The 27,857-nt window shown below is 37.2% G+C and overlaps 1 protein-coding gene across 1 annotated transcript in view; it reads left to right on the plus strand.

Moving 5' to 3' along the window:
* Positions 1 to 27,857, plus strand: part of LOC117991707 (thrombospondin type-1 domain-containing protein 4-like) — a 157,797-nt gene that overhangs the window by 62,629 nt on the left and 67,311 nt on the right. Inside the window, exons 3-7 of the mRNA XM_069505358.1 lie at positions 12,599 to 12,662; positions 13,865 to 14,007; positions 23,437 to 23,569; positions 24,324 to 24,426; positions 25,481 to 25,611. Coding sequence (XP_069361459.1) covers positions 12,599 to 12,662; positions 13,865 to 14,007; positions 23,437 to 23,569; positions 24,324 to 24,426; positions 25,481 to 25,611 — 574 coding nt within the window. The remainder of the gene's footprint in view (positions 1 to 12,598; positions 12,663 to 13,864; positions 14,008 to 23,436; positions 23,570 to 24,323; positions 24,427 to 25,480; positions 25,612 to 27,857) is intronic.

A 27,857-nucleotide genomic window follows, 5' to 3' on the forward strand; every position in this document is an offset into this window, starting at 1 on the left:
AAAGTTTAATAAATTATTAACGTTTAAGGGTGTCTGGCAATGCATGACGTCAGACACTCAGTGTCTGGCAATGCATGACGTGATGATTTCTAATACTACTCCGATTAAAATATAATAAAAAAATTAGACTTTATACTTTACACCTTTATTACCTGTTATCTCCCAAAGCCACCATGATCCAAACAAAGGCTCCTCCCAGTGTTGGGGACAATACGCAGATAAACTTTCAGCTTTTATAAAATAAGGAAGGTCTTGCATGCGCTGGCTCTCTCTCTCTATAGTATGTGCTTTAACCTTCATAGTTCATACGGTATTTGACAGCTATAGTCAAATCAGTAACTTTTTATCAAACGTCAAAACGCGCGCTTAGTATGCGAGATTCTATGAAATACCGGTGTGTGACGTCACAATCATTTGACGTGCTTTTTTTAGTTTAATCGATAATTTTAAATGGTTATTACACTTAAAACCAACAAAGGACGTGGATTTTACGTATTTTGGAAGACCCTGTATTTAATAATTACTGAGAAACAATTTATTTTTGATGTAGTCAAATACCCAATTAAAATACCTAATTGGTTTATTGGTCTGTAAAATCGGGTTGCGGGCAGTAATTCAGCGTAATTAGTAACGGAGACAATGGTACGATTCTGACCGATTTCCTAACCGTTATTATTTCATGGGAGCGGTGCCGATATTCGCGTCACGGACTAATCGACATGATGTCATAGTAGGTATGTAATTTCATCAGACTTACAATAAAAATAATTTAGCGTTTAAACTTTCGTGAGTGATTTCCATATTATACCTATCTTACACCCGGTTATACTCACGTGTTTAAAGTCGAAGCGACGTTAGCCCGACAACGGGCTGTGCACTCTGTGCAGGCAGCGGCGCGCGCGGCGGGCAGTCTCAACCGCGACTCGTGCGCTAACTAACTCCTTGAAAAAGGACCCCGGATGGGTTCGAAACTAGTCGAGCTAACGTCGACTAGTAATAAATAAAAAATTGTCAGTCTGTCAAACTCCGGGATGCAAATTATCGTCACAATTGACTAAAAGGATAGGCTGTAAAAAGGTAACACACATACAGACACACTGTCACATTTATAATAATTGTTATAGATACTTAATATGAATGAGTTGAAAGGTGCTATAAGCAGAGGCCTTTCGCCGACATCTTTTGAGAAATGCATTACTTCTACTCGCCTAACCCTGGCACTCCTGGCAAGTCTTGACATTCGTCTCTTGCTATACGATCACCTTAATAAATGGCATTCCAGTGCCATAGGCTGTAAATTGTCAAGAAAAATGTACAGTTTCTGCAGGCACGCGAATGAATTCAAAAGTCAGTGACATATAAAATACTAATTAGAATACTGTTACACAAAAGTCGGTTATAAATTGTCACCGGATATACGTACTTAAAACCACAACCCCGCAAGCACTGACCGTAAAACAATGCAATACATGCCTCGGTACTTCAGACCATGTAACCCTAATCTTACACCCGATTGAGACGAATTACAGCAATTAGTTTTATGGCTCAACAGAAAGGTTTAAGCAGATACAACGCGCTGCGCCAGGGAGGTTGTCAAAGGTTCCTATAGTACCTACTTATATTATTACTAGATGATGCCCGCGACTTCGTTCATTCGATTTAGGTTTTTTAAAAATCCCGTGGGAGCTCTTTGATTTTCCGGTATAAAAAGTTGCCTATGTCAATTTCCGGGATGCAAGCTATCTCTGTACTTTTCATATAAATCGGTTAAACTATTGGGCCGTGAAAAGCTAGCAGACAGACAGATATACACGACACACTTTCGCAATATTTACTTTAGTATGAAGGTATGGATAGTATAAGTACTTCATTTATTAGATACCTGCAAGTTTGTTGTGGTCGACAACTTCTATACCACCGAGTTTCTTGTTAGTTTTTTTTCGTTAGCACAAGCGAAACCATTCTACATGTTCATTGTACCGTCCTGCCGTCGCTTTTGCCGTTAAGCTTTGTGTTTGACCAGATCTTTAAGGGCTGACCTTATCTGATAACAAATTATTAATTAGCTCCAATACCAGCTACTGTTGAAGGGTTTAACCCGCGAATTTACATCAGCAGCCCATCAATTTTGTAGCAGGATACGGTTGAAATATGCCTAAATATTTAATTGAATTAAAAAGGCATTGAATTAATTTGAAACAATTTGGGTTAATTTATGGGCTTTTATCTTTATTGTTATAAGAAAGCTTAGGCAGTAAAATGACTCAACTAAAACATTATTGATGGTACGATTAAGACGGGTTTATTCGTAGTGCGCTCCAAACAAACGTATATTCGGCGACAGGTCGAGATAGCAATCCGGGAGGGAACACCACGCATACCCGCACAGTCCCCGCGCTAATCCGGTGCGGGCGAGCGTTAGTTTCGTGCGGGTGTGCGGGGCGTCCCGCTGCTTCACACCCTGATTGCCATCTCGACCTGTCGCGTACTATAATTTGGCTTTCATTTAAATGCTAACCAATCTCAAGATCTTTGTAGATGCATGTAAGTACCTAGTTTTCCAGATTTTCATCAAAATATTCAGTTTCAAAATTTCACGGTCTTAATAATTTACATACCTACAAATCTTTAATTTTAAATCATATTAGTTTCTAGTACGTGTCTACAAAATTACATCGAGTTTAAATGATAACTAAACTACGTTTGTATGGAGAGAGCGATGGAGAGCCCGCCGTATTTATGTCTTGAAATAATGTATGGATATCGTACACTAACACGCATTCAATATTTTATTAAGTATTATAATCATATTATTGTAATAAAACCAATAATATATGGCTCGGAGTTCGGACTTTATAGAAAAGCTCTTGTATGGATTATAATTTATATTCTATCAATAAACGATGAAGTATAAGGTTTACTTTGTCTGTGGTACTTAGGTGTACTTAATATTTAATTTATAGGTCACAGGTAGTCTATCTGTAGTCTGCACTAGGTATTATTCAATTGATTTTAAATAATAGCTCTCTTTTTCTAAAATTTTGAAAAAATAGGTAGGTACAGAAAAAAGTTATTTACTCATAAATTAGAGTAATCTCTCAATATTGTGCGTACAAACTTACGTATTGATCGTAAGGAACCCTTTCCACGCTATTTCGACTCGCACCTACTTATAATAATTTATGGTCTTCACACTTAGACAGAACGACTTATTTCGAGAAAACAAACAAATAACGAATAGGTATAGTTTTTTTATTAAACCTTGTACCTAGGTACTCTACGCTATTATTAGCGGGTTTTTTCCCCGAGTCTATAAAGACTAAGCTAGAGTAAAAGCTAGAGTATTATTAAAATTAAAACTTTTGTAAAAGTCCCGGAAATTGATAATAACGTGGCTACCATTTTAGTGACATCAGCACTAGACTGAAGTTTCGAGCTGACGGTATATTTTTATTTCGGCTGACGTCATTTCGATGTTAATGAGAAATGGTTCCAGCGCAATAGCAATTTGCGGGACTTATACATGTAAAATTATGCAAACGAGTCTAATCGAACCGAAAATATTTACGATATGACACGTCTTCCGACAAGAAAATGAAACAAGACAGTCTCAAGAATATATTACCATTCCAAACGAATACGAATAATAATAAAATAACAATATAAATGGCGCTAGGTTGTCTTTTTGGGGTCCGTACCTCAAAAGGTTAAACGGAACCCTTATAGGATCACTTTGTTGTCTGTCTGTCTGTCTGTCTGCCTGCCTGTCTGTCGAGCAACCTACAGGGTACTTCCCATTGACCTAGAACCATGAAATTTGGTAGGTAGGTGGGTCTTATAGCTGGTATTAGGGGAAAAATCTGAAAACCGTGAATTTGTGGTTACATCACACAAAAAATTAAATTGTGGTCATAAACTAATAATTAATATGTTCAATTTTCGAAGTTAGATAACTATATCAAGTGGGGTATCATAATATGAAAGGTCTTCACCTGTGCATTCTAAAACAGATTTGTAGTTATTTTTATGCATCATTATTTTTGAATTATTGAGCAAAATGTCGAAAAAATAAGACTAGAGTACGGAACCGTCATTGCGCGAGCCTGACTCGCAGTTGTTTCCAGATTTACGACCGAAATATAATAAAATGGCTGTTATTTTTTCATTATCTGTTTGAACTTTGAAAAAAATGCCAAGCAGTATTCAGTCACTCAATGTTTGAAACTAGGTGATCCGCCTCGGCTTTGCTCAACTAGAATGTTTTAAAAGCTTTTCTTAATGGGGGTTCATACACATTCTCTTTCTAGACCCAGCAGCAGCGGATTGAGCGGTTAAAAACGGTTTGAGTGGCTAACTGACGATTGAGTGTGATAACTGACTGACGGACATATTATCAAGGTTATATAAAACCTTGATTTTAAATGTATACCTATTTTACAGATGATCATATTTTTAGTATTTTCATGGGGGTTTATCGTTGACTTGGTGGTACATAGAGATTTTTGTTGACAGGTTGTACCTACTTCATTTATATATACTTATAAAATTCTATAAAAATATTATAAAAGTCCTGACTGACTGACTGGCTTAAATATATATCAACGCATAGCCTAAACCGCTGGTCCTAGAGACTTGAAATTTGGAGGGTGTGTTATTTGTAAAGAGTCGGTATCCACTAAGAAAGGATTTTTCGAAATTCTACCCTTAAGTGGTTTGAATGAGTGTTTGAAATGTATGTAGTCCACGCGGACGAAGTCGCGAGTATAAGCTAGTCTAAATAAATAAATAGTACTTATAGGTGAATAACTGACTGATCTATCAACGCACAGCTCAAACTACTGGACGGGTCGGGCTGAAATTTGGCATACAGATATCTATTATGACGTAGGCATCCGCTAAGAAAGGCTTTTTGAAAATTCAACCCCTAAGGGGGTGAAATAGGGGTTTGAAATTTGTGTAGTCCACGCGGACGAAGTCGCGAGCATAAGCTAGTTTTACATATAAGCGCTGTCTCATGTATCTTAAAAATTTAAGTGTAGGTACCTACTAACTATACCTATTACCTACTGCAATCAAGACACCGGATTATGTGAGAAAATTATGATATATTGTTACCTTTAATTGCCTACCATGTTAGGAAAAGCGCTAGAAAATAAAGCACACCTAATATTTTGCTGTGAGAGAAATCATCAGCACATTACACTTATTAATAGTTTTCTTCACCCTTGTTAACTTTAACGGTTATGTTATAGGAAGGCATTTGTATACAGAACAAGAACAGCTCAATTTACGACTTTGGACTAACCTTTGACCAACCACTGTTCAACATAAGTTTTGAACGTTCGCGATTTGCATAATTAGAACGTTAAAATATTTAAAATATTATGTATTTGTAAGATTTGTAAGTTAAACTCTGCGCTACATCAATAAAAATCAACCGCAACTAACTATAGTTACAGACTTACAGTACGCGGCAGAAAATAATGTACCTACCTTTAGAAAGAGATAGCGGTTTTGTAGAGCATTGTCTCTGCCTTGGTCTTTGTCGTTGAGACAGAGGCAATGTTTTACAAAAGCTCGCTCTACAAAGCCGAAATCTCATTCTAAAGGTCGATGTACATTATCTTCTGCGTCGTACTCTGTACTAAATTACTTAGGCTAATATTTCACTAGGACACCATGGCGGCGCCAGTCGCCACCAATCACGTCACCTTTATGTCATGAGCTACCAAACGAGAAACAACAAAGCAGACACCAGAATAGTGAGTTTCAAAATGGACATCGAAAAGTTAACACTGCTTTTATGTACTTACGACCTTCTTACGACGTACGGCGTCCCTGGTAACGCAACTGGTAGTCGAGTGAGTGAGACATCAAATGGTCTAAATGATGTCTCTATACATATTAGTAATTGCGTCCGCGTCACCAGTGGGTGGTGCTGGCGGCTGACTGCCTGGCCACTGAATGGTGGCCACTAAATTGGTTGCGCTACCAAGTAGACACCAGGCGAGGTACTCTCATACACCCAGATATCCATTTTGTTGGTAGCGTGACTGGTTGCGCTGCCACTGATGTCCTATTGAGATAGTGACTTTTCATCAACGAGTACACGACTTGATAAAAAAATTACTAACATTACTCATAATCATAACCATCATTCGTGACCGAGTAACAAATCGAATTCAGTTTTCGTCGCAGTAAATCGAAGAGTTAAAATCTCTGATCTGGAAGCCAAATCAGGTCCGTCTTTCATTGGGGCTCATAAGCCCGTGATCTCATTCCAATCCAGAAGCTGTGATTTATCGTCAGATTACAGCGCCAGTGACGCAAGAGACCACCCGTCCATGACTGACACTCCTTGGTGATGCGAACAACTTGGTCCGAGAGCCCGTAGCAAATTTTGAAGAGGTGCTTTTTCAAAACTGGAGGTTCTTCGGAGATTTTACCTGTCTATGCTAACTAGCGGTAGATTCGTAAAGTCATCAGATTGGGATATTTTTTTTAGTAAAAAAGTTAAATGGTATAGTTTCACACATTTATAAGTAAGTATTAGATATACGAGAATACAACAATGTATTAAAAATGAAACATTGTACCTATAGCGTGAAAAGTGAATTTTTTCGGACTAGCAGTATTATTAGGTAGCAAGGCTTGTTTCATGTTATTTTTGGAGAATTTATTGAACCGATGTTTTATAAAAATGTAAGCTTCTCTGCACTTGTTATATGAAATATTTGAAATGTCACAAAGTCAGATTATTAACGTGAACCGTAATAGTTAAATTTAAAGAGTACCAACCACTGCACTACAGCTAAACAGCTGAAAAGTCTAGTTTGTCATAAACAGGCAACGCAGAAAAATCTCCATACTAACTTTTCACCTTTACCGAGCACCTTTTCACAATAAACTATTGGCTCTCGTGTCACTACCTAGTGCTACGTAGCCCAAACATTCTTTATAAGCTGCCGATTTGAACAGACGATACGATTGTTGGTCGTGTGTTTGAACATGCTGACCACGGAAATTAGCAATAAATCACTGATACGGCTGATTTAACTTTGTAAAACCAATTGTTCCAAAATGTATTGTTGCGATAGATTAAAAATGACAAATAACTAAATACCTATACAAATATTTAGGACTGTAGCTGTGCACATACGAGCAACATTTGTCTCTTCAAACAGATCTGTTTAGTCTTTTAACTTTACATGAAAGTGTTGCAACGCCAATTTCAAAGTCTCAGGTAAAATTTTGTTTTGAATAAACTGATTAGAATTTACCTACTTGAATTTAGTCAATGTATTTGACATACTAATAATAAATGCGAAAGTGTTACTGTCTGTACCTATCTGTAAACATTTCACAGCACATCCGCTAAATAGATTTTGTCGTTTAGTACAGTATCTTGTATCCCGGAAACGGATAAAGGCTACTTTTAATTCAAGAAAATCAAAGAGTTCTCACGAGATTTATAAAGTACCTTAACTAGCTTGAGTTACTGGTAGGTATCATCTAGTTGTTAATCATTTGAATAAGCTCTTAAAAACTAGAACATTAAAGCTTGTCTTCTTAATGCAAAATCTTAAGGTATTTGAGATACTCAAAATATTACAGATGCTTTTAAAAAAAAGGCTTAAAATTGTAGTGTAGATTTAGTAAGTGTCAACAGTAATTTGTAATGTGTGCCTAATCTTTGCATAGTAGAGTTGATTTACGATGGTAGTCGCGGACATTTATGTTTTAATCTTCAAATATTTATGACTTTGTTACATAGTCTACTATGGATCTGTGATACCTACTGGAATTCATTTTGATTTCTAAGTCTTCGTCATTCTTGTACCTATCCCATAATCCAGAGCATTACTTTGTCGTACCGTGTGAAGAAGATTTGTCGTGCTACATTGACAATATAAATTATATGCAAAAAATAAATAGATATAATATTACCTACATAGTATCTAAAGTAAGGACTCAAACCGTGGAATCAACTATCATCGGCCGTGTTCCCACTAGATTACAACATGGGGTTATTCAAGGGGCGGACCAACAAATTCCTGAAAGGCCGGCAACGCATCGGCAGTTCCTCTGGTGCTGCAAATGTTTATGGGCGGCGGTAATCACATAACATCAAGTGTCTCGCCTGCTCGTTTGCTCGCTATCTCTATTTAAAAAAAAGACTCAAAACTAGGACACATTTGGTTTACATTGTAGAGCGCTATCTCTCCTATACTCTCATGCGTTTTTATCTTCTATCTTACTCATCGCCGTGCACGAATTAGGTATGCCATGTTATATTAAGAACGTAACATGTCTGCCGTGCTATATTTGAATGTTTGCGAACTGGAAAAATTCCATCATCGTTTCTGATCACGATTTAATTGATCAATGTCAATGCGAATTAAGTATCTACTATCTACCTATGGCATTTTTAACCTAAGATTTTTATCGTTGTTGGTAATAGGTAGGTACATACTTAACATTTGCTATTATTTGTCATTCATTTTTAAAACCATAGATGATTAGTTACCAGAAGTCATTAGATGTCATGAGAAGGTCATACAAATACAGTCGATTTGGTTTAGTGTGGTGTGTTTAGTTTGGTTGTCAGTTTTATGGTGGGTATGGAACGCCTAACGTCAAGTCAAAAGTGAATAGGCATCTTCTAGGCCATAATATCATCATTTGCCAGCAGGTCGGATTGCATCCAAGCGCTAGTCTATAAATTAAAAAGAAGTCTAAGATTGCATTCAAAAATTTCAAATAAGCCGTACCTACGTCTGTTAATTTGGCATCAGCCCTATTAACAAATAATCGTTTCAGCAGCCCGACATGTCGTTACGTGTGAATAAGACTTAACATGTCCTATTTTTATAAAGCCAGCGCGAACTGAAAAATGTTGTCGATGTAAACATGATCCCGATCACTACAATGTCAACATGATTTAAATGTAAAAGAAACAAAACAGTGATTTTTATTTTTATAGAGGACTCGCTTATGCTCGCGACTTCGTCCGCGTCCCCGACTACACAAATTTCAAACCCCTATTTCACCCCCTAGGCATACCAATTAATCTAAGGAATATACATTATCTAGCATACCTGTCTTATTAACTACAAACAAAAATATCTTTGATTTTCCGCGATAAAAAGTAGCCTTCCCCGGGATGCAAGCTATCTCTGTACCAAATTTCGTCAAAATCGGTTGAACAGATGGGCCGTGAAACACTAGCAGACATACAGACACACTTTCGCAATTATAATATTAAGTACGTATTAAGTATGAATTTAATTTAAACTTTATTCTTAACCTAACATACCTAAGGAAAGGCAAACATTTCGGGACTTTATTATCATCATCATCCCGCGACCTTACAACTCCTTGTGGGTCCACGTCTTTCTTCCATTCACTCGGTAATTTGTCAGGCCCAGAAAATATCCCAATAATTATCCCTTTTCCCTTTGGCTGGCTATCATCATCATCATCATGATGAATCCATCACCAGCTCACTACAGAGCACGGGTCTCCTCTCAGAGTGAAAAGGGTTTTGGCCATCGTCTGCCACACTGGCCATGTGCGGATTGGTAGACTTCATACACCTTTGAGAACATTATGGAGAACTCTCAGGCATGTAGGTTTCCTCACGATGTGTTCCTTCACCGTTAAAGCAAGTGATATTTAATTAATTAAAACGCACATAACTCTGAAAAGTTAGGGGTGTGTGCCCGGGATCGAACCTCCGACCTCCGATTAGAAGGCAGAGGTCCTAACCACTAGGCTATCACAGCTTGGCCAGCTATACTGTATTCGAAACAAATAGTTGTATTCACCACAATAGATGCATGCTGATCGGTCTCTTATGCTATCTATCACATAGTGAAAACAACAAAATAAGTAATGTCTTCTATTCAAGTACAAGAAAGCACTATGCGATAAGAATATCAACCAAATATTATCAATAATATCAATACGGACTATAATTGAACTTATAACGGGCACGTAGGTACGTTTAAGTATGCCATACCTTTGTTAAATAAAAGATACGTAGTCCTATAAACAGTCTGACAGAAAAGTCTCATTTGACCTTATTTTGTTTACAGTAGAAACAAAAATAAAATTGGTAGGTACACGTAAGTGCTTAAATGTAGCATTATAAATTATGATAAAGTATAAAATAAATTAATTGAATGACGAATATAGGTACACCCAGTCGTGCTTGAGCTTATAATAATATTATTTTCGTGGACAATTGCAATAATTGTCTATTAGCTGATGTTCAAAGAGAGAGTGTCGGCAAAAGTGTAGATAGTTATCCATCTACATAATATATCCTAGGTATTTTACAACGGGTCTTAACTCTTAGTAGTAAACGCCTGGCCCTTAGATCGTATCTATCACTAATTGGTATGCATGGCGCCATCTATCGGCGGCATAAAGAACACGCATGAGTGTGACGGAAATTATAATCGATGCAATAAACATGTGACACGGATTAGCCCTTTGTTGCTAATCATCAATATTCTTTGCTCTAACGACCTGACTGTAGCTTTTCCGCTTTAATTTGTGTCTTTTGTACTACAGCTTTTCCACTTTCTTTTGTAGACTTGCCTTTGGTTTGATTACGTGTCTTTTTATCATCTTCAACAATTTTTTTTCTTTTTAATTCATTTTATTTTGCTATATTTTCATTCGGATTGTTTTCAAGAGCTTTTCAGACACATTAATTTTCTCTCATTGTTTGGTATTTTATTCACTTTTCAAGTTCTTGAATCCTGAAAATCTGACTGATAATCACGATTGCGCTGAGGTGAAGACTCTTCTCACTATACCTACATGCCATCTCAACCTTCTGTAAGTACCTTAGTTCCAACTCCCAACATCCGAACAATAGGTAACAATTATTATTTTCAGAGTGAATTTGCATTATGATTCTTACTAACGTCCGTCCCTTTACTAGATAAAGGATCTAACCAAGCGATAATTTATCTGTAAAAAAATACCTTCATTTATCTTGAGCCAAACTTATTAATTCCTGATCTGTATGATCGACAAGGAGTTACAATTACCATATGCGTTGGCTTAAGTCAAATAACGGTTTCCTTATGGCAGCTAAAATTAGTTAATTGCTTATCTCTCTTGAAATTCATCTCCTGAAACGTAATACGAACTTAGTTTGATTGACAGAAACCAAGGAATGAATCATTATGTTATGTTAATAAGAACACCTTCTTCCGTGAGGTAAATTTGTTTTCATCCGTCCATGGTGCTTATTATAGAGGACTAGCTTATGCTCACAACTTCGTTCGCGTGGTCTACACAAATTTCAAACCCCTACTTCCCCCCTTAGGGATTGAATTTTCAAAAATCCTTAACCGATGCCTACCTCATAATAACTATCCGTATGCCTTTCAGCCCGATCCGTCCAGTAGTTTTAACTGTGCGTTGATAGATCAGATTTATAGCCTCAATAGCTCAACCGGTAAAGGAGTGGACTGAAAACCGAAAGGTCGACGGTTCAAACCCCGCCCATTGCACTATTGTCGTACCTACTCCTAGCACAAGCCTGACGCTTAGTTGGAGAGGAAAGGGGAATATTAGTCATTTAACATGGCTAATATTCTTTAAAAAAAAAAAAGATCAGTCAGTCAGTCAGTCAGTCACCTTTTCCTTTTATGTGTATAGAAGAAGAAGAAGATGAACTCACGTGCTAATTAAAAAAATTGCTTTAAATATCAAATGTAATCTAAATATAATATAAAAAGAGATGGTGACTTACTGATGGAGGACACGGGGACGAAGACGGGCATAAGCTAGTCTTGGAATAAAATCACTTGTACCATAAATAAATACAAGAAACCTTATACTGTTTATAACATATTGACAGAGTAGACACCACAGGAATAGCAAGATCGGAAGCGATAATTAGGTCTATGCGGTCCAGATGGGACTGAATGCGGTAGAATTCACATCCTTGTCATTATACGCTGAGGCGATTCGGAATTCAATTAGTGCAGTCGGACGTTTTGTAGCTTAACATTTTTAAAGTAAACACAATTGGATGTGTTAATCTATTTAATCATTAATCATCATCATTACCAACCTATAGACGTCCACGGTTGGACATAGGTCTCTTGTAGGGAATTACTTCCATACGCCACGGTCTTGCGAATCACACTATAATGAATATTCATCACCATCATCTCAAGTTTCTCTTTCACTATTAATGATTAGCATACGAAGCTGCGGGCATCAGCTAGTTTTTTTTTATAAAATTCTAAGTTTTACACTATAACTGGGAACGGGCTAAAACATCCCCTTAGGCAAACAGTTATAAGCAGTGGATGATGTAACGCTTTATGATATCAGAGTTATAGTTAGCCATGAGTTCAAAGTTCGTTAAATCCCTTTCGAACAATATTTGCCAAGAGCTTTCTCCAACTGAACAAATAATGTATGACACAGAATAATAATAATAATAAATACACTTTATTTGCACAACCACAAGAAGGATTACATTAAAGAATAAAAAACACAGACAGAAGGAAGATACAAAAGGCAGAATATCCTCTTTTAGACAAAGCGTTTGTTGTTATTGTTTCAGATTCATTGCTGTGTGTCTGAAACCACTAACATATGCACAAACAAGCACAGGAGTTGGATTACAAGTGAGTATCTATTTACGTTTATTTTATAAAACTTAGGGTGAAAGCATCGGAAGATTAATATTCCTCTGACCAAATTTCGGCCATGGCAGCCTATCTCGAATCAGATATTATAGTGCACAAGTTTATGCGCAAACAGGTTCATCTATTACTACTACTAGTACTACTACTACTACTACTAATGAGTACTATCTATTCCCTCACTTCAAAATCTGATGGAATTTCCATCCGATACGACCCGAGATAATATTATATCAGGTGCAACGACGTTACGAGCTAATCGCCAACTTCCCTATTATAATATGCTGCTACTAACGATTTCTTAAAATGACTTTTTAGCCTGACCTGGGCATCGAGTTCGAAATCACATTATAATCCGCTGCCTATCTATTAGACTAATTATGCTACATGTCCCTATTTTGTATTGCATAATATTAATATTCATTGAAAGTAGTCAAGTTATATTTGTATGTAATTTCCTTGGCATTTGGCAGATTATAACTCAATCTAACCATCTAAAACCTACCACCTTGTAATACTCAATCTGGAAAATAAACTAATTGTAAGTATTGAAAAATAACTAACTTCAGCGCAAGAATTGCCAGAGCCGCAAGAGCATTAAGTATATTTTAAAATACTCTTGCCCATATTTTAATCCACTTTTTTTCTTTATGTATCAAGTGACTTGTAACGCTATGACATTGACATACCTACACAAACCGAAAACACATTGTAAGATGGTAGTGCCTTCATACAATGTGTGAGTTTGTTGATTTGCTAAGCGGAATGTTTTACGTACGTCAGTGACCCATCAATAAGTGCCCAATCAATAGAAATAGCCTGGACAATCAATACTGAAGGTTTTTATGACTTCGGTATGTATATTGCTTTTTTATTAATTAATAGTAGGTAGTTAAACTAGGACATATTTATTGAGTACAAGTAATTAATGCTCACTAAATATCTAACTGTGGTGACCCATGATTGTTTATCCGTGATTTTATTACCATCTATTGCTTTGTAGTATTCGTTTGATTTTCGTTTCTTTGTAGATTGCAATCGTCACTGTCACTTAAATTTTGGTACTAAGAGCACATAGTTGATCTGAATATTTGAACGTGTAATGTAATCAGATGATATAGATAGGAGTTTTTCTATAACTTTCGAAGGCATGTAGTAAAATTTCTTAACGTATGTGATTTCAGCAACACACGACGCAAGCGACGCGAACGAACGTAACGACGACGTACGCGTGGAGCTCGTGGGGTACATGGAGTGCGTGCTCAAGGACTTGCGGTGGCGGCGTTGCTGTGCAGGAGCGACACTGCCTGCCGAGAGACCCTACTAGGTGAGTTATCGACAATGCACCCTGTAACCGGGTATTCATTTATGCGGCCGAAAGTAATGTACATCGGCCTTTAAAATGACATTTCGGCTTTGTAGAGCGTAAGGTAGAGCGTTGTGCTTGTCACTCATACCTAAATGACGTTTTGTCGGTCTCAACGACAGAGACAGTGCTCTACAAATTTGCTATCTACTAAAGGTCGATGTATATTACTTTAGGTCGCGTACTATACCTAATTTACTGACATCATATTACCACACAGAGAATTCAACCTCAAGAGTACGCATATACAAGGTTTTGCATGAAAACGAAATCGTAAAATGTTGGCGGGGGACAGGAGAGAATGCTTTATTGTGATTGGTAGACTCAAAAGTCACGTAATCTAAACATAACTAGGGATAACTAGGTGACCAATACTCGTCCATCCTTGTAAACAACTCATTAGTCATTACGTATTTAAAATAATACATTTCAATAAACAAAAGCACAAAGGATAAAAAGAAATTGACATGACATAATGATCCAAAAAACAATCTTACACCCAAACAGCCTATTACCTATCTATAACACTCATACAAAACAGATACTGGTAGATAAAATTAAAATATATCCTTTTCGGGACTCCCACTAAAAACCAAATTCATGTTTGACACGGGAAAACAAACAAGTCAACGCTTGAAGAAGATTAATATATTATTGTTACAGACCGTTCACTATAACTTGTTCACTGACGTTATGTTGGCACCATTGCAAATCACACAGTAATAAACCCTAAGTTGTAAAGAATAAAGCAAACAAAGCAATGGTGCCAACAGGACGGCAGGGGACAAGTAATATTGAACGGTGTGTATTCGTAGTTTCCTTGCCTTTGATTCATTGTTTGTGAGCTATTGTCTTAATTGTTTCATTATTAGGGCCGGTACGTGTTGAGATTAACTTGGTGATAGCGGGTTTTATCTATTGTAAATTCAGATACTTACTTAATGGACCTTTAATTAACAGGTCGTTAAATATTATTTTATCCTTGAACGTGATTTTTGTTGAATTTTGTTTTGAGGAAAAAACACGACGACTCAGCTCTTTTAATCTTTTAGTAATTTACAGACCATTATAATGTAGCCGCTAACCTTTATGAGGAATTCATTATTGTAGAGATAATTAATGGCCCTGGCCCCTTTAAATTTTGTACAACAAATGACCCTATAAAATGTCTACAGTATAATAATTATGTCCCTATAAAATTTCTACGGTACCTAGGTTGTGTCAACATAGTTCGGCGTAAGAATTTTGGGCCGAATCTCTTGCAAGAGAAACATTCAGAAAAAATCCGGCCAGGTGCTCCCGCACCGTGAGTTCCGTACTCGGTATTTTTGACATTTGACATTTTGCACGATAAATCAAATACATAAAAATTAATAAAAATCTGTTTTAGAATGTACCTACAGGTAAACCCCTAGCATATGATACCCCACTTAGTATTATCTTACTTTGAAAGTTAAAAATATTAACTATTGTCCATGAACACATTTTTTATTGATGTAACCACAAATTCACGGTTTTTGGATTTTTACCCTATAAGACCTAGGTACCTACCTGCCAAATTTCATGATTTTAGGTCAACGGGAAGTACCCTATAGATTTCTTGACAAACACGACCGAGAGGCAGATAACGAAGTGATCCTATAAGGGTTCTTTTTTCCTTTTGAGGTACGGAACCCTAAAAAACCGGTCAAATGCAAGTCGAACTCGCACACGAAAGGTTCCGTACCATTGTACTAGATTATCTACTTTAACTCTGGACCTATTAAGGTGCTTGAGATACAGCCCACTGACAGACATACAGACAGACAAATGGATGAATAGAAGGACGGACGGACAGCGGAGGGTTAGTATCTACCTACTAGGATCTTAGGTAGCTACTAGGTAGCTCTACCCAAAGTATGCTATTGTAACCCTAAAAAAGTAGTTGTGCTGGGCTGATTCTCTTTCAAGCTTTTTATTTAGGTTTAATAAAATAAATAACATTTTGGATATACTTAGGTACATCATAATAAAAAAAAACTTGCCAAAAACTCTGAATAATTGACACTCACGTATGAAGAGATACAAAGTTCAATTGGTCAGCCCTGCCGCGAGATGCAGGCGCATTGATCATAGATCACAATGATATCTAATGATACGGCGCGTGATCTACAAAGGGCCTGTGCCCACCGCGGGAGAGCCTTCTATTTTCACGCTACTATCGGTTCTCGATCGAAAAATCGAGCTCTAGTTAGTTATCATTGGCTTTGGAACGCGGTGGTTCATATAAAGTCGGCAGTAGTAACAGAGCCGTGCATTTAATGAGCTATGTATCCACAAGTATCTTAAGTTTACCTGAAGCCGAGGTTTAGGTTACCTATTTAAATTAATTCTAAGTTTTATTATTTATTTGTGCTATAAATAAAATAATGAATAAAAAAATAAAATGTTTTTAATTCGACCAACGAAAGGATCATATTGGTGTTAGTAAGTACACGAAACTTAAACTTATTTGTTAGTAAAATTTCTATAACTACTTAAATTAGGACAGGATCGATTTGCCAGCACGTGAATCATACAACAGTGATTCACTAGTACTGATGGCAGTCGATCCTGTCACAAAATACCTTCAGGAGGCATAAACCTTTACGCAAATGCCGACAACAACTGTACAAAGTTTCAATTCAATTAAATGAACGAACGAAACGAAATATAGGGACAGACGGGCATACCTTATTATTGTCGTGTGAAGTCAAGGTGTAAAGAGATCGCAATGTCATTCAATATGCAAATTATTTTTATAGTAGTATTACTTTTTAGTATTAGTTTTTGCTCTATGATTATTTTTATCTCATTGTATCTATCTACATTCTTTAATATTATTATTTTTCATGACATCTTCAATTCTCAGAACAATAGTGTCAGTCAGCTTTATAGGAAAATAGGTAGATTTCTTGATAATAAAATTCTAAATGAAGTCATAAATCGGTAAAATTACGTTTTGAATTACGAAACTTATCTTGTAAAAGATAAGACAAGAAAACATAAATTGACATAATATCGTAGTAGGGGCAATCAAACTGAACACAGTACGAGGAACGACGGCCCGCCTTTGTGTTCGAGATATCATAATTTACCAGCTACATCCTTTCTGTATTGAAAAAATAAATATCAACTAATTTACAATTTAGTGCCTACGATGTATTTTTTGTTGACAACTCGAATGTCCACGGAAGTTTTATTGGATGTCCGTTTTATTAAGTGGTAATTTTTTAAAGTTGTTAAAAACTTGATTGGTTGATTACGTTCCTATTCTAAAATGTGTGCTGCACACATCGTCATCATCATATTCTCAACTCATCACTGAGTCAGAGGAGTCCAGTAATGGGGGTAAGGGATCCATCTCAGAATGAAAAGGCTACCACCTGGCCATGTAAGGATAGGGTCTTGGACTGCAGTAATAAAATAATGTGATGTTTTGTATAGCACTAGTTTATGGGGCTAGAATTCTTTATCAAAGAGAATATTTAAAATTTTTTTTACATATATTTCGTTATTTTTAACATAACTAATTATTATTAACGTCACGCTGTACAGAAGTAATATATATCGGTAAGTCAATGGCAGAAAATCAGAAACAGAAAAACAGGTGATGAAAAATACGATTAACTTAATATCGTGATTTATATCGTGCTTAAAGGTAATCACGATTATATTTAATGAACGATTGTGGTGGTTGATCAGCGTTGATCAACGATAATGGCCTAAACCGGCCTTTTATAGACAAAAAGTTTCAAATTAGCGTATCCCATCATTTATTGTAATGAAAGGCGTTTGCCTTTGATAACAATAAATGATGAATTGACATTGACAATACAAAAAACATAAGTATAGGTAACTTTATAGTAGAAAACACGCGACAGGTTGAAATGGCAATGCCTGGAATAAACAGCTCTTAGTTGTAAGATGTGATGTTTGGTACAGTTTGGAAAATTTTCTTTCTTTCAATCGGAAAGAGAACGCCCCGCATACCCGCACAAGCGAGCGCGTGACGTGCGGTTGTGCGGAGCGTCCCCTCGCTTCCTACCCCGATTGCCTCAACCTCTCGCGGACTATAAATACTCGTAGTTTTCATTATTTTAAAATCGCTAATTGGTCAGTCATCTCGCCATATACGAGGCATGCCTTTTAAGTTTTGTCGTTTGAAGAAAAAAACACAACTAGAACCTTATAGTACTTTTTATTGTTTTTCAAAGTATTCACCACGTAGCTTAATACACTTTTCCATTTGCTCAAACCAGTTATTATAACATTAATTATTCCACTCTAAAGTGGGGGTGTTCAAAATGGCTGACTTGAAAGCGTCGACTGCTTCTTCACTGGACTGTAACCTTTGACCACGAAGACTTTTCTTAATTTTAGGAAATGTAAAGAAATCGTTAGGGCTTAGGTCAGGACTGTATGGAGGATGGTCAAGAATTTCTACTTTTTCCTGCTTCAAATACTCAATCGTTTGACGAGCCCTGTGTGAGCTTGCGTTGTCGTGGTGCAGGATGATACGTCGCTTTGAGTTAGATTTTCGAAGTTCGGCGATGACTTGTGGTAAACAAACTGTGGTATACCACTCTGCGTTAACCGTTCTACGATCTTCAAGTGCAATAGTCGCAACATAGCCGGTTTTTCCAACGAACGTGGCCACCATCTTCTTTGAAGTGCTTCGAGAACGAACAACTTTAGTCAGCTTTGGCTCGTCTTGAAAGACCCAGATTGTAGATTGTTGTTTGGAATCAGGATCGTAAGCATAGATCCAAGATTCGTCACCACTGATGATGTCGTAGACGTGATTTGACTCTCCTCGGTTGAACCTTTGCAGAGTTTTCTTACACCATCTGACGCGGGCCGCCTTGTGATCGTCGGAAAGCAGATGCGGTATCCAACGGCAAACTAGCTTTCTCACACCAAGCGCTTCATGCAAGATCTTCTGAATGGTTGTCCCTGAGATGCCTAATAGAGCCTCTATCTCTCGACACGTCACATGACGATCTTCGAGAATTAGTTGTCTCACAGCAATGATGTTATCTTCAGTGAAGGCGGATTTTGGTCGTCCTTCGCGAGATTTGTCACTAACACTAGTATGTCCACGCTGGAATTCTAAATACCAGCGTTCGACAGTCCGCAGACATGGGGCTACATCACTGAACACAGATGTTAGCTCTTCGAAACACTGAAGCCGTGTCAGGCCTCTTCTAAAGTTGTAGAAAATTATTGCACGAACATTTTCCTTAAAAAGATTCATTTTCGTACGTAACCTGACAGATTCGAATCGACGCTGTGACTAAACAATAGCATTAATCCTAATACTTTCAACTGTTTTGAGATTCAATATTTAAACACATTCGAATATAAAACAGTTCCAAATTCAAAATTGCCGGGAAATATGGAAACGACAGAACTTAAAAGGCACGCCTAGTACATGCCCTCCCTCTCGCCTAGAGTCTAATCAGTACTAATCACCATCATCATTAGCTGGTTGACATCCACTGTTGGACATAAGCCTTTCCTAATGAGCGCCATCACACCTCATTCTCTACCTTCCTCGCAACTTTCCGTCGTCGTTTATAAAGTCGCGCCGGTGTGGCCATTTTGAGAGACTGCACGCTCTAGTAATTTAGACAGCTCTCTGCATACATTAATCTGGGAAGCATTCATTATAGTCGTTTCGCCATCAGAACCAATCATTGCAAGTCAAAGGCTTCACACGTGACCCTGAGCGCCCTTTTTACGTCCAACATACCAAATTAAGGTAATTCAACGAAACACGGAACAAGCTTTCGATGTTTCGTATCTGAAGATACAACGTACAACCAGTACAACTATTTACGGACATCGCGTTTGATTGACGCCTACAATAATTTATAACCCTTTCGCTAATGTTCGATTGTTATCTTTTTGTTTGCACCGCTTTTCGAATTTTTGTATGTGAACGTGTGGGATCATTAGAGATTGCGCTGAGTCAGTCTGTATCGTTTTAATCTATGTTCGAATGCTGTGTTAACAAGGTAACGTAGTGTGGTAATAAATTTGATGAGATGTTTTTTTATACCTACTGAGTTTGGTTGTTTATACACAACACAACCTAAAACTATGCAGTTACACATCCAAAATTATCATAATTTATATAACTTTTGAATTAACAAAGAACTTCTTTGTTTATACTTTTTATGACAAGTATTTACCTAGACTTTACGGAAATTTGTAAATGATTTTAAAAAATTACGAAACCGGCAGGATTTTTCCTGTTTCAAATTTAAAAGATATTCAAAAAAAAATCTGTATAGGAGAATGTCTCAGTATAGTAGTTTAGTATAATTTAAAGTTAGCCCAGTAAAGCTGAGTAAGTTAACAAATACAAATGATTCGACTACAAAGACGAACGGTGCGAAATGATAATATGAAAATATTATATCTCAGTTTGTATTATAATTATTTTGGTTGGTCTTATAAATGGCTGCTAAATAATTTATTACATGAAAAAATATGACGCCTCTCAATTAAAATAAAGAGCTTATAGCTAATTGGTTGTCAGTACAAAATACCTAATACGAATGTGGCGAATTATTTCCTATGATTTATTTATAGATGGACAATTAATTTTATTTAAGACGTGATAAATTACAGGATTATTAATTAGTCTAAAGAATAAATGTGGCTGAATAACCATTGCATCCTTGACATGGATCAGCACTGCATCGATGCCTTGAGGATTTTATTTTTTAAAGTATAAAATGTGTCAAAATGTACATAAATCCCAATGGAAAACAACTCTACAAATCTAGGTTTCTTGACAGACAGACAGACAGACAACAAAGTCCTATAAGGGTTCCGTTTTTCCTTTTGAGGTACGGAACCCTAAAAATCACTTCCGTTGCTCCGTTGCAACGTGATTGAAGGACAAACCAACAAACAAAAACACTTTCGCATTTATATTATAAAAAGGCAGGTAGTGATGGGTAGTGATAGATAGTGGTTACCAGTTACCACTGCGCTAGGAACTAGGCAGGTCGTCGAAAACTTCGTAAATTGTAAATGAAAGTGCATGTACGTTGCAACGCGACTTTTAACCGAAACAATTTTTGCAGCAGATGAAACTGCTGCCAAGACAAAAGTTACATTAAGCTTATTCAAAACACTTTCAAACAATAATGTCAATAAAATAGTCTTACCGAAGCGGCTTCTTACCACAAGCAAACTACCACAATACGTCGTTTTGGATCAAACGTAAACTGAAATTAGTGCAAGCGAAGTTTAATAATCGGAACCGATCGTTTTGATCATTTAACGATCATTTTAAACTGGAGGTTATGCGTCATTGGTGTTGTAATATACAAATAAGATTAACGGAAACAGCGTGGAGTACAAAATCATTGCTAGTTTAGACGACCTCCCTGGCGCAGTGGTAAGCGCAGTCTTATTAGTGGGAGGTCCCGGCTTCGATTCCTGGCAGAGATTTGGAATTTTACACTTCAAAGTTTCACGATACACTACACATACGAAAAACGTAATGAAAGTGAACAATGAAAATACAAATTAATTTAAAAAAAACCTATCATGGTCTAGTGCATGTAATCACTGGAGGCGTCTCACTGTGATGTAACAGTTTCATAATATTAATTACGAGACAAAAGTCGAGGCGCCCTGCCGCGGAGGTATGGGCCCTGGTGATGAGCTGAAACAATGTCTTCAAAAATGTACGTAGGCTTGATATGCCCAGTACATTCCATGAGAAAAGTGCTTATGAACTTAAATTGGTAATTTTCTGTATGCTTAGTATTAGATTTTATGTCTCACCATGTTGATAGTATTCGAGTGTCCAAAACCTTCCGCATTGTAGTAAACTGGATCTTAACTGCCTTGTTTTGAAGCTCAAGTTTGTCTACACATCTACAGCCACCGGTCCTAGTGGAAGCGTTGCGAAATTAAAATCAGTGGCATTGAATTTTTGACTTCAATGCAAGGCTCTTTAGGTCCATTTTACTTTGACGGTATTGTGTTTCAACGCTCGAACTCTAGCAACGTTTGGTGAGACGTAAAATATTATACTAAGCTCTATACAAACGTAGTTTAGTTCTCATTCTCAGAGACAAAGTTACACGTGCTTCTTTCAGCCCGTTTAAGATTACACATTCTTACAGAAATCTGGCAATTATAAACACAAATTATATTTGTTTTAAGAGCATGTCTACAAAACTTCATTGATATTGATATGATAATATTCTTCAAATGATGACCAAACTAGGTTTCTATGAAGAACGCTGGGGAATACGTTAATAGAAAATACGCTTAAAATAAAAAGTAATCCATAGTTACAATAGTTTATTTAAGTTTATTTGTGTTTAATTTTCTGCTTAAAATTAATAGCTATCGCGTCCATTAAATAGAAGGAAGCGTTATTTAGGTAATTTTTTTTAGATAAATTCACATTTTTGTTTTTTTTTATAAACCATCAAAACTGATTAACTACGACTTGTCTACAGATCTGTACTTAAGGGATCCATTTCCATACATAATGTTCAGTTAATTTACATATCGTACCGAGGGTGTATAAGTAATTTTAATTAAAGTTTGAAAAGCAATGATGACCATGACTTGTGTTTAACACCAGAAATAATAGTGTTCGATATTAATTTGACAACTTTTTAATTACGAATAGAGTACCTATAGAAGATTTTTTCACTTTGACTGTTTTTGTTTGTGTCTAAAGAAATGAAAGTATTTATCTAGGAGATGCCTAAATTCAATCTGCTCACCAAAATATTTTTTATAAAATAAAATGGATACTTAAATCTTTTTAAAAATCCCTACCTTCTAATGGATTAACTAAGTCTCTTGGATAAATGATAATCCATACTAATATTATAAATGCGAAAGTGTGTCTGTCTGTCTGTCTGTCTGCTAGCCTTTCACGGTACATCCGTTCAACCGATTTGTACAAAATTTGGTACAGATATAGCTTACATCCCGGGGAAGAACAAGGGCTACTTTTTATCCCGGAAAATCAAAGAGTTCCCACGGGATTATTAAATACCTAAATCCACGCTGACGAAGTCGCGGGCATAATCTAGTAATACATACATATTGGTTTTGCAATTCATCCTTTTTCTGTATTGCGATCTTATTCCATATTGAGTATAAGATATTTTGTTGGCAATTATTGTATTCAACATCAGTAGCCTGCTTTGGCAGTTTGTGTTTGCAGGACTGGTAGAACAAAATGATCTATATTATATTCTTCAATCGGCTCTACATGTGTAGATTAATATACTTAGGTATCTACTTAAATATCTTTGTCTCTACAATACCGTATGGAAATATTACACAAATACTTCGTAACAAGATCAGTCTAATTTCCAGATGGCGACGCAGCAGAAAAAGAAGAAAGCTCGTGAGAAGCGCGGAACGTATACGTCGGGCGCGGAACACAGGCGTCGTCAACGCGCCTGACTGTGCCGGCCTCGGCCGACGCTACCACGAGTGTAATACTGCGGTAGGTACTACTCTTTGATTATTGTTACATCATATAAAAGAAGAAAGCTCGTGAGAAGCGCGGAACGTACATACGTCGGGCGCGGAACACAGGCGTCGTCAACGCGCCTGATTGTGCCGGCCTTGGCCGTCTCTACCACGAGTGTAATACTGCGGTAGGTACTACTCTTTGATTATTGTTACATCATATAAAAGAAGAAAGCTCGTGAGAAGCGCGGAACGTATACGTCGGGCGCGGAACACAGGCGTCGTCAACGCGCCTGACTGTGCCGGCCTCGGCCGACGCTACCACGAGTGTAATACTGCGGTAGGTACTACTCTTTGATTATTGTTACATCATATAAAAGAAGAAAGCTCGTGAGAAGCGCGGAACGTATACGTCGGGCGCGGAACACAGGCGTCGTCAACGCGCCTGATTGTGCCGGCCTTGGCCGTCTCTACCACGAGTGTAATACTGCGGTAGGTACTACTCTTTGATTATTGTTACATCATATAAAAGAAGAAAGCTCGTGAGAAGCGCGGAACGTATACGTCGGGTGCGGAACACATGCGTCGTCAACGCGTCGTCAGGAATGGAGCTTACTAATTAGCACAGGTTTATATTTTCAACATGAAAAAGAATATAGCAAAACCATCATATCTTTTTGCCTCCAACGTAGCATAAAGAAAAAAAGCTTTCCTAGTATAGGTTAGGAATTAAGTCCAACATTATTCCAAATTCGAATACTTATCTAATGTATAAATTAATTTTTCAGCCATGTCCGGGTCCGGCCCGGGACTCGAGGTCCGAGCAGTGTGCGGTGTACGACCGCAGGCCCTTCCGCGGGAGGTTCTACACGTGGGTGCCGTATGTAGACGGTGAGTTTATCTGATACAGTAGAGAGGAGAGGGAAAATAAATCTCTATAGATTTATTCTAATCTATATATAGATGTATTTTCCCTCTTCTAGATTGATATAATATACTAACTAGACTAGCTTATGATCGTGACTTAGTCCGCGTGGACTACACAAATTTCAAACCCCCATTTTACCCGGGTTAAATTTTCAAAAATCCTTTCCTAGCGGATGCTAGCTGAACTATAAGGGTTCCTTTTTTCCTTTTGAGGTACGGAATCTTAATAAATCTCGAAATTTAAATAAAGTAACAGAGGTGCTGAAATGGCGACCTCGCACTGAAAAACGCCGCGTTGAGACCTCCTTCCGCACAAGTGACTAGGTGTAAAGTGGACAGACGAATTTAAATGAGTCGGCGTTAGGGCGGTTTCAGACTAGCGTTTTATACGCGCGTATAAGCTTGTTTTTGGAAGCGCATGTAGGCGCGTATAGGCGCGCCTTTTGGCACACGCTCAACTCGTATGAGCGTTGACGCGCTTCTAAGCTCGTACCTATAAGCGGGAGCCGCGAGAGACACCTCCCCGCAACACCACCGGTTCGAGCGTACACGCCGAAATATGCCCGTATACGCGCGTCCGGTTTTTTGAAGCGCGTATGTAGCGCGCGTGTAAGCGCGTATGCTGAAACGACCGTATACGCGCAAAAAATACGCTAGTCTGAAACCGCCCTTAGACCGCGGCGTATGAAAGTCCTTACAAGAGACCTATGCCCAGCTGCTGTGGACATTGATTGACGAAAATGACCAATAAAAACTGCTGTCTTTATTAATCGACTAGCTTATGCACGTCACTTCGTCCGCGTGGACTAAACGAAACCCTATTTAAAAATCCTTTTTTAGCGGATGTCAACGTCATAATAGCCTTCTGATTGCCACATTTCAACCCTATCCATCCAGTAGTTTGACCTGTGCGCTGATAGATCAGTCAGTCAGACGTTTGGTGTGTAAGTTACCTTTTCCTTTTATTAGATACCGAGGCAGTATCGGTGATTTTCAGCAACTCTTTTATCTTTTCCAGGGAACGCCCCTTGTATCCTGAACTGCCGGCCTCGCGGTCAGCAGTTCTACGCATCACTAGCTTTAGTAGCCGATGGCACTCCCTGTACCAAGCCTGGTTTCCGAGCGATATGCGTGCAAGGCTCCTGTAAGGTAAGTTATTTCATAATTACTAAAATTAATTAACAGTTTGTCAAGTAGGACCGCATTTAATATTTTAAAATTAAAAATAAGAATACAGAAGAAAATCACATTTTAGAAAACATTTAATTTCAATCTTTATCGGTCACATTTTATAACAGCGCCATCTAGTGACGAGTAGCTTAAATTTTAGCAAAACTCTTGCTTTTCTACTGAGCTTTAAGTCAGTAAAATTATTTACCTTTGCTGTTTGTACCAAATCAACTTCTCGTACCACTGGCTCAAAAAAGTGACATTCAATGCCACAAAAAGCGTACATAACAATAGTCATTTTTAATCTGTTAAAAACAGGGAAAGAAAATTGTACTGAATTTCATTCATCCCCTAGGGAGAGAATGTGATTTAAATTTGGAATACTTAGGTACCGAAATTTATACTGAAGTTTTTATTTCTTTTTATTTATTTATTCAGATACAAGATAGCCCTTGACTGCAATCTCACCTAATGGTAAGTGACGATGCAGTCTAAGGTGGGAGCGGGCTAACCTGGAAGGAGTATGGCAATTTTTATTAAACCCATACACCTTTGGTTTCTACACGGCATCATACCGGAACGCTAAATTGCTTGGCGGCACGGCTTTGCCGGTAGGGTGGTAACTAGCCACGGCCGAGGCCTCCCACCAGACAGACAGACTACATCTGTGTTTTTTTTTATAATTACCAACATAAAGAATGTTTAACAAATCCAATTTAGACACAGCAAAAACCACGAAGGTTTACACGATTGAGTTTGTATATAAAGCATTATACATCTTTTTGAAAAAGGAATACGCATTTATTATGCAGTTATGATTATTAAAATATAAAATTACGAAAACCGACAAGGCCGTATGAGATTGATGCCTTTGCTTTTCCGACAAAAAATATTATTCTAGGAATTTGCCGCGTTTTTGTTTTCTTCAAATACAAAAACGTTAAGTTTATTTTAATTTATTTTTATAAATAAGTTAATGTTCTAAAAATACGTTTAATAAATGCTTATATCATATTATTATTGTGTTAATTTTTTCGCAAATGGTACGAAAAGTAGAGTATTTACCTCGGTGATAAAGCTGTCTTAGTCTTGGGTGAACTTAAATCGTCACCCGCGACAGAAGACACTGCTTTATCCCCTTGGTTAATAATCTACTATTGTACCTCAGTTTCGTTGGCGTAGATTTAGGTTTTTAAAATCCCGTGGGAACTGTTTCATTTTCTGAAACAAAAAGTAACCCCAAAAGTAGACCTTCCCCGGGATGTAAGCTATCTGTGTAGGTACCTCGTCAACATTTTAATAGAATTCAGAATTCAAATAAGAAAGTTAGACTATTTTTGTAGAACAGAAAAAAATGAAATCTTTAAAATGAATTATAAAATTCATTATCTAATTTTATAAACTGAAATTAACATTTTATCGATTGCTAATCTACCTACTACATTTAAAAAAAAATCTCGCTTGGTGTAAAATATCGTACTCTCAGGCGTGCAGGTTTCCACGTGATAATTTCCTTTACCGTTAAAGCAAGTGATATTAATTGATTGCTTAAAACTTAGGAAAGTTGAGGTGCGTGCCCGCGCATCGAGCTCCCGACCCCCGAATAGGAGGCCAATGTAGTGGATTAGTACCTAGTGAACTAGGCCTATTGGACTGCTTTGAATTGAATCTATGTACTCCGTCTGAGTTACTTAGTTGCTTGCTTTGCCTGTAAACATTGCTTTACAAAGGTTTGACTACCTAGGTACATAATTACGATGATATAAATACAGATAAAAGGGAAATATTGAAATTGAAAATGATAGACCGTACTTATACTAATAGTTAAAGCTCTTTTGAAACAACTAGGTAATGACAGGCAATGCCTAGTAATTGCAAGGTTTCTAATCAAAACAGCAGCAATCAATTATTATTGACCAATGCACTCTAATACTTAAATTAAGTATAGAGTAATAACTGTTAACGGGTAATTTGCGTTTATAGTAATAAACCATTTTTAGTAAACCATTTTGTAAAATAACAGGTGACAGACCCAGACCACAGAAAATTTAGAATTTATAAAATTCCAAATTACTTCTGTCGAGAATCGAACCCAGACCTCCTACTAATAGTAATAAGACCACTGCTTCAGGGAGGTCGTCTAAGGTGCGTGACTTACAGAACGTAGTTACTTGTACCTAACATAATATTATTGGAATCAAATTGGCACTTCGTTCGGTGAAACG

This window comes from Maniola hyperantus, chromosome 20, assembly GCF_902806685.2.
Source record: "Maniola hyperantus chromosome 20, iAphHyp1.2, whole genome shotgun sequence".
Taxonomy (NCBI): domain Eukaryota; kingdom Metazoa; phylum Arthropoda; class Insecta; order Lepidoptera; family Nymphalidae; genus Maniola; species Maniola hyperantus.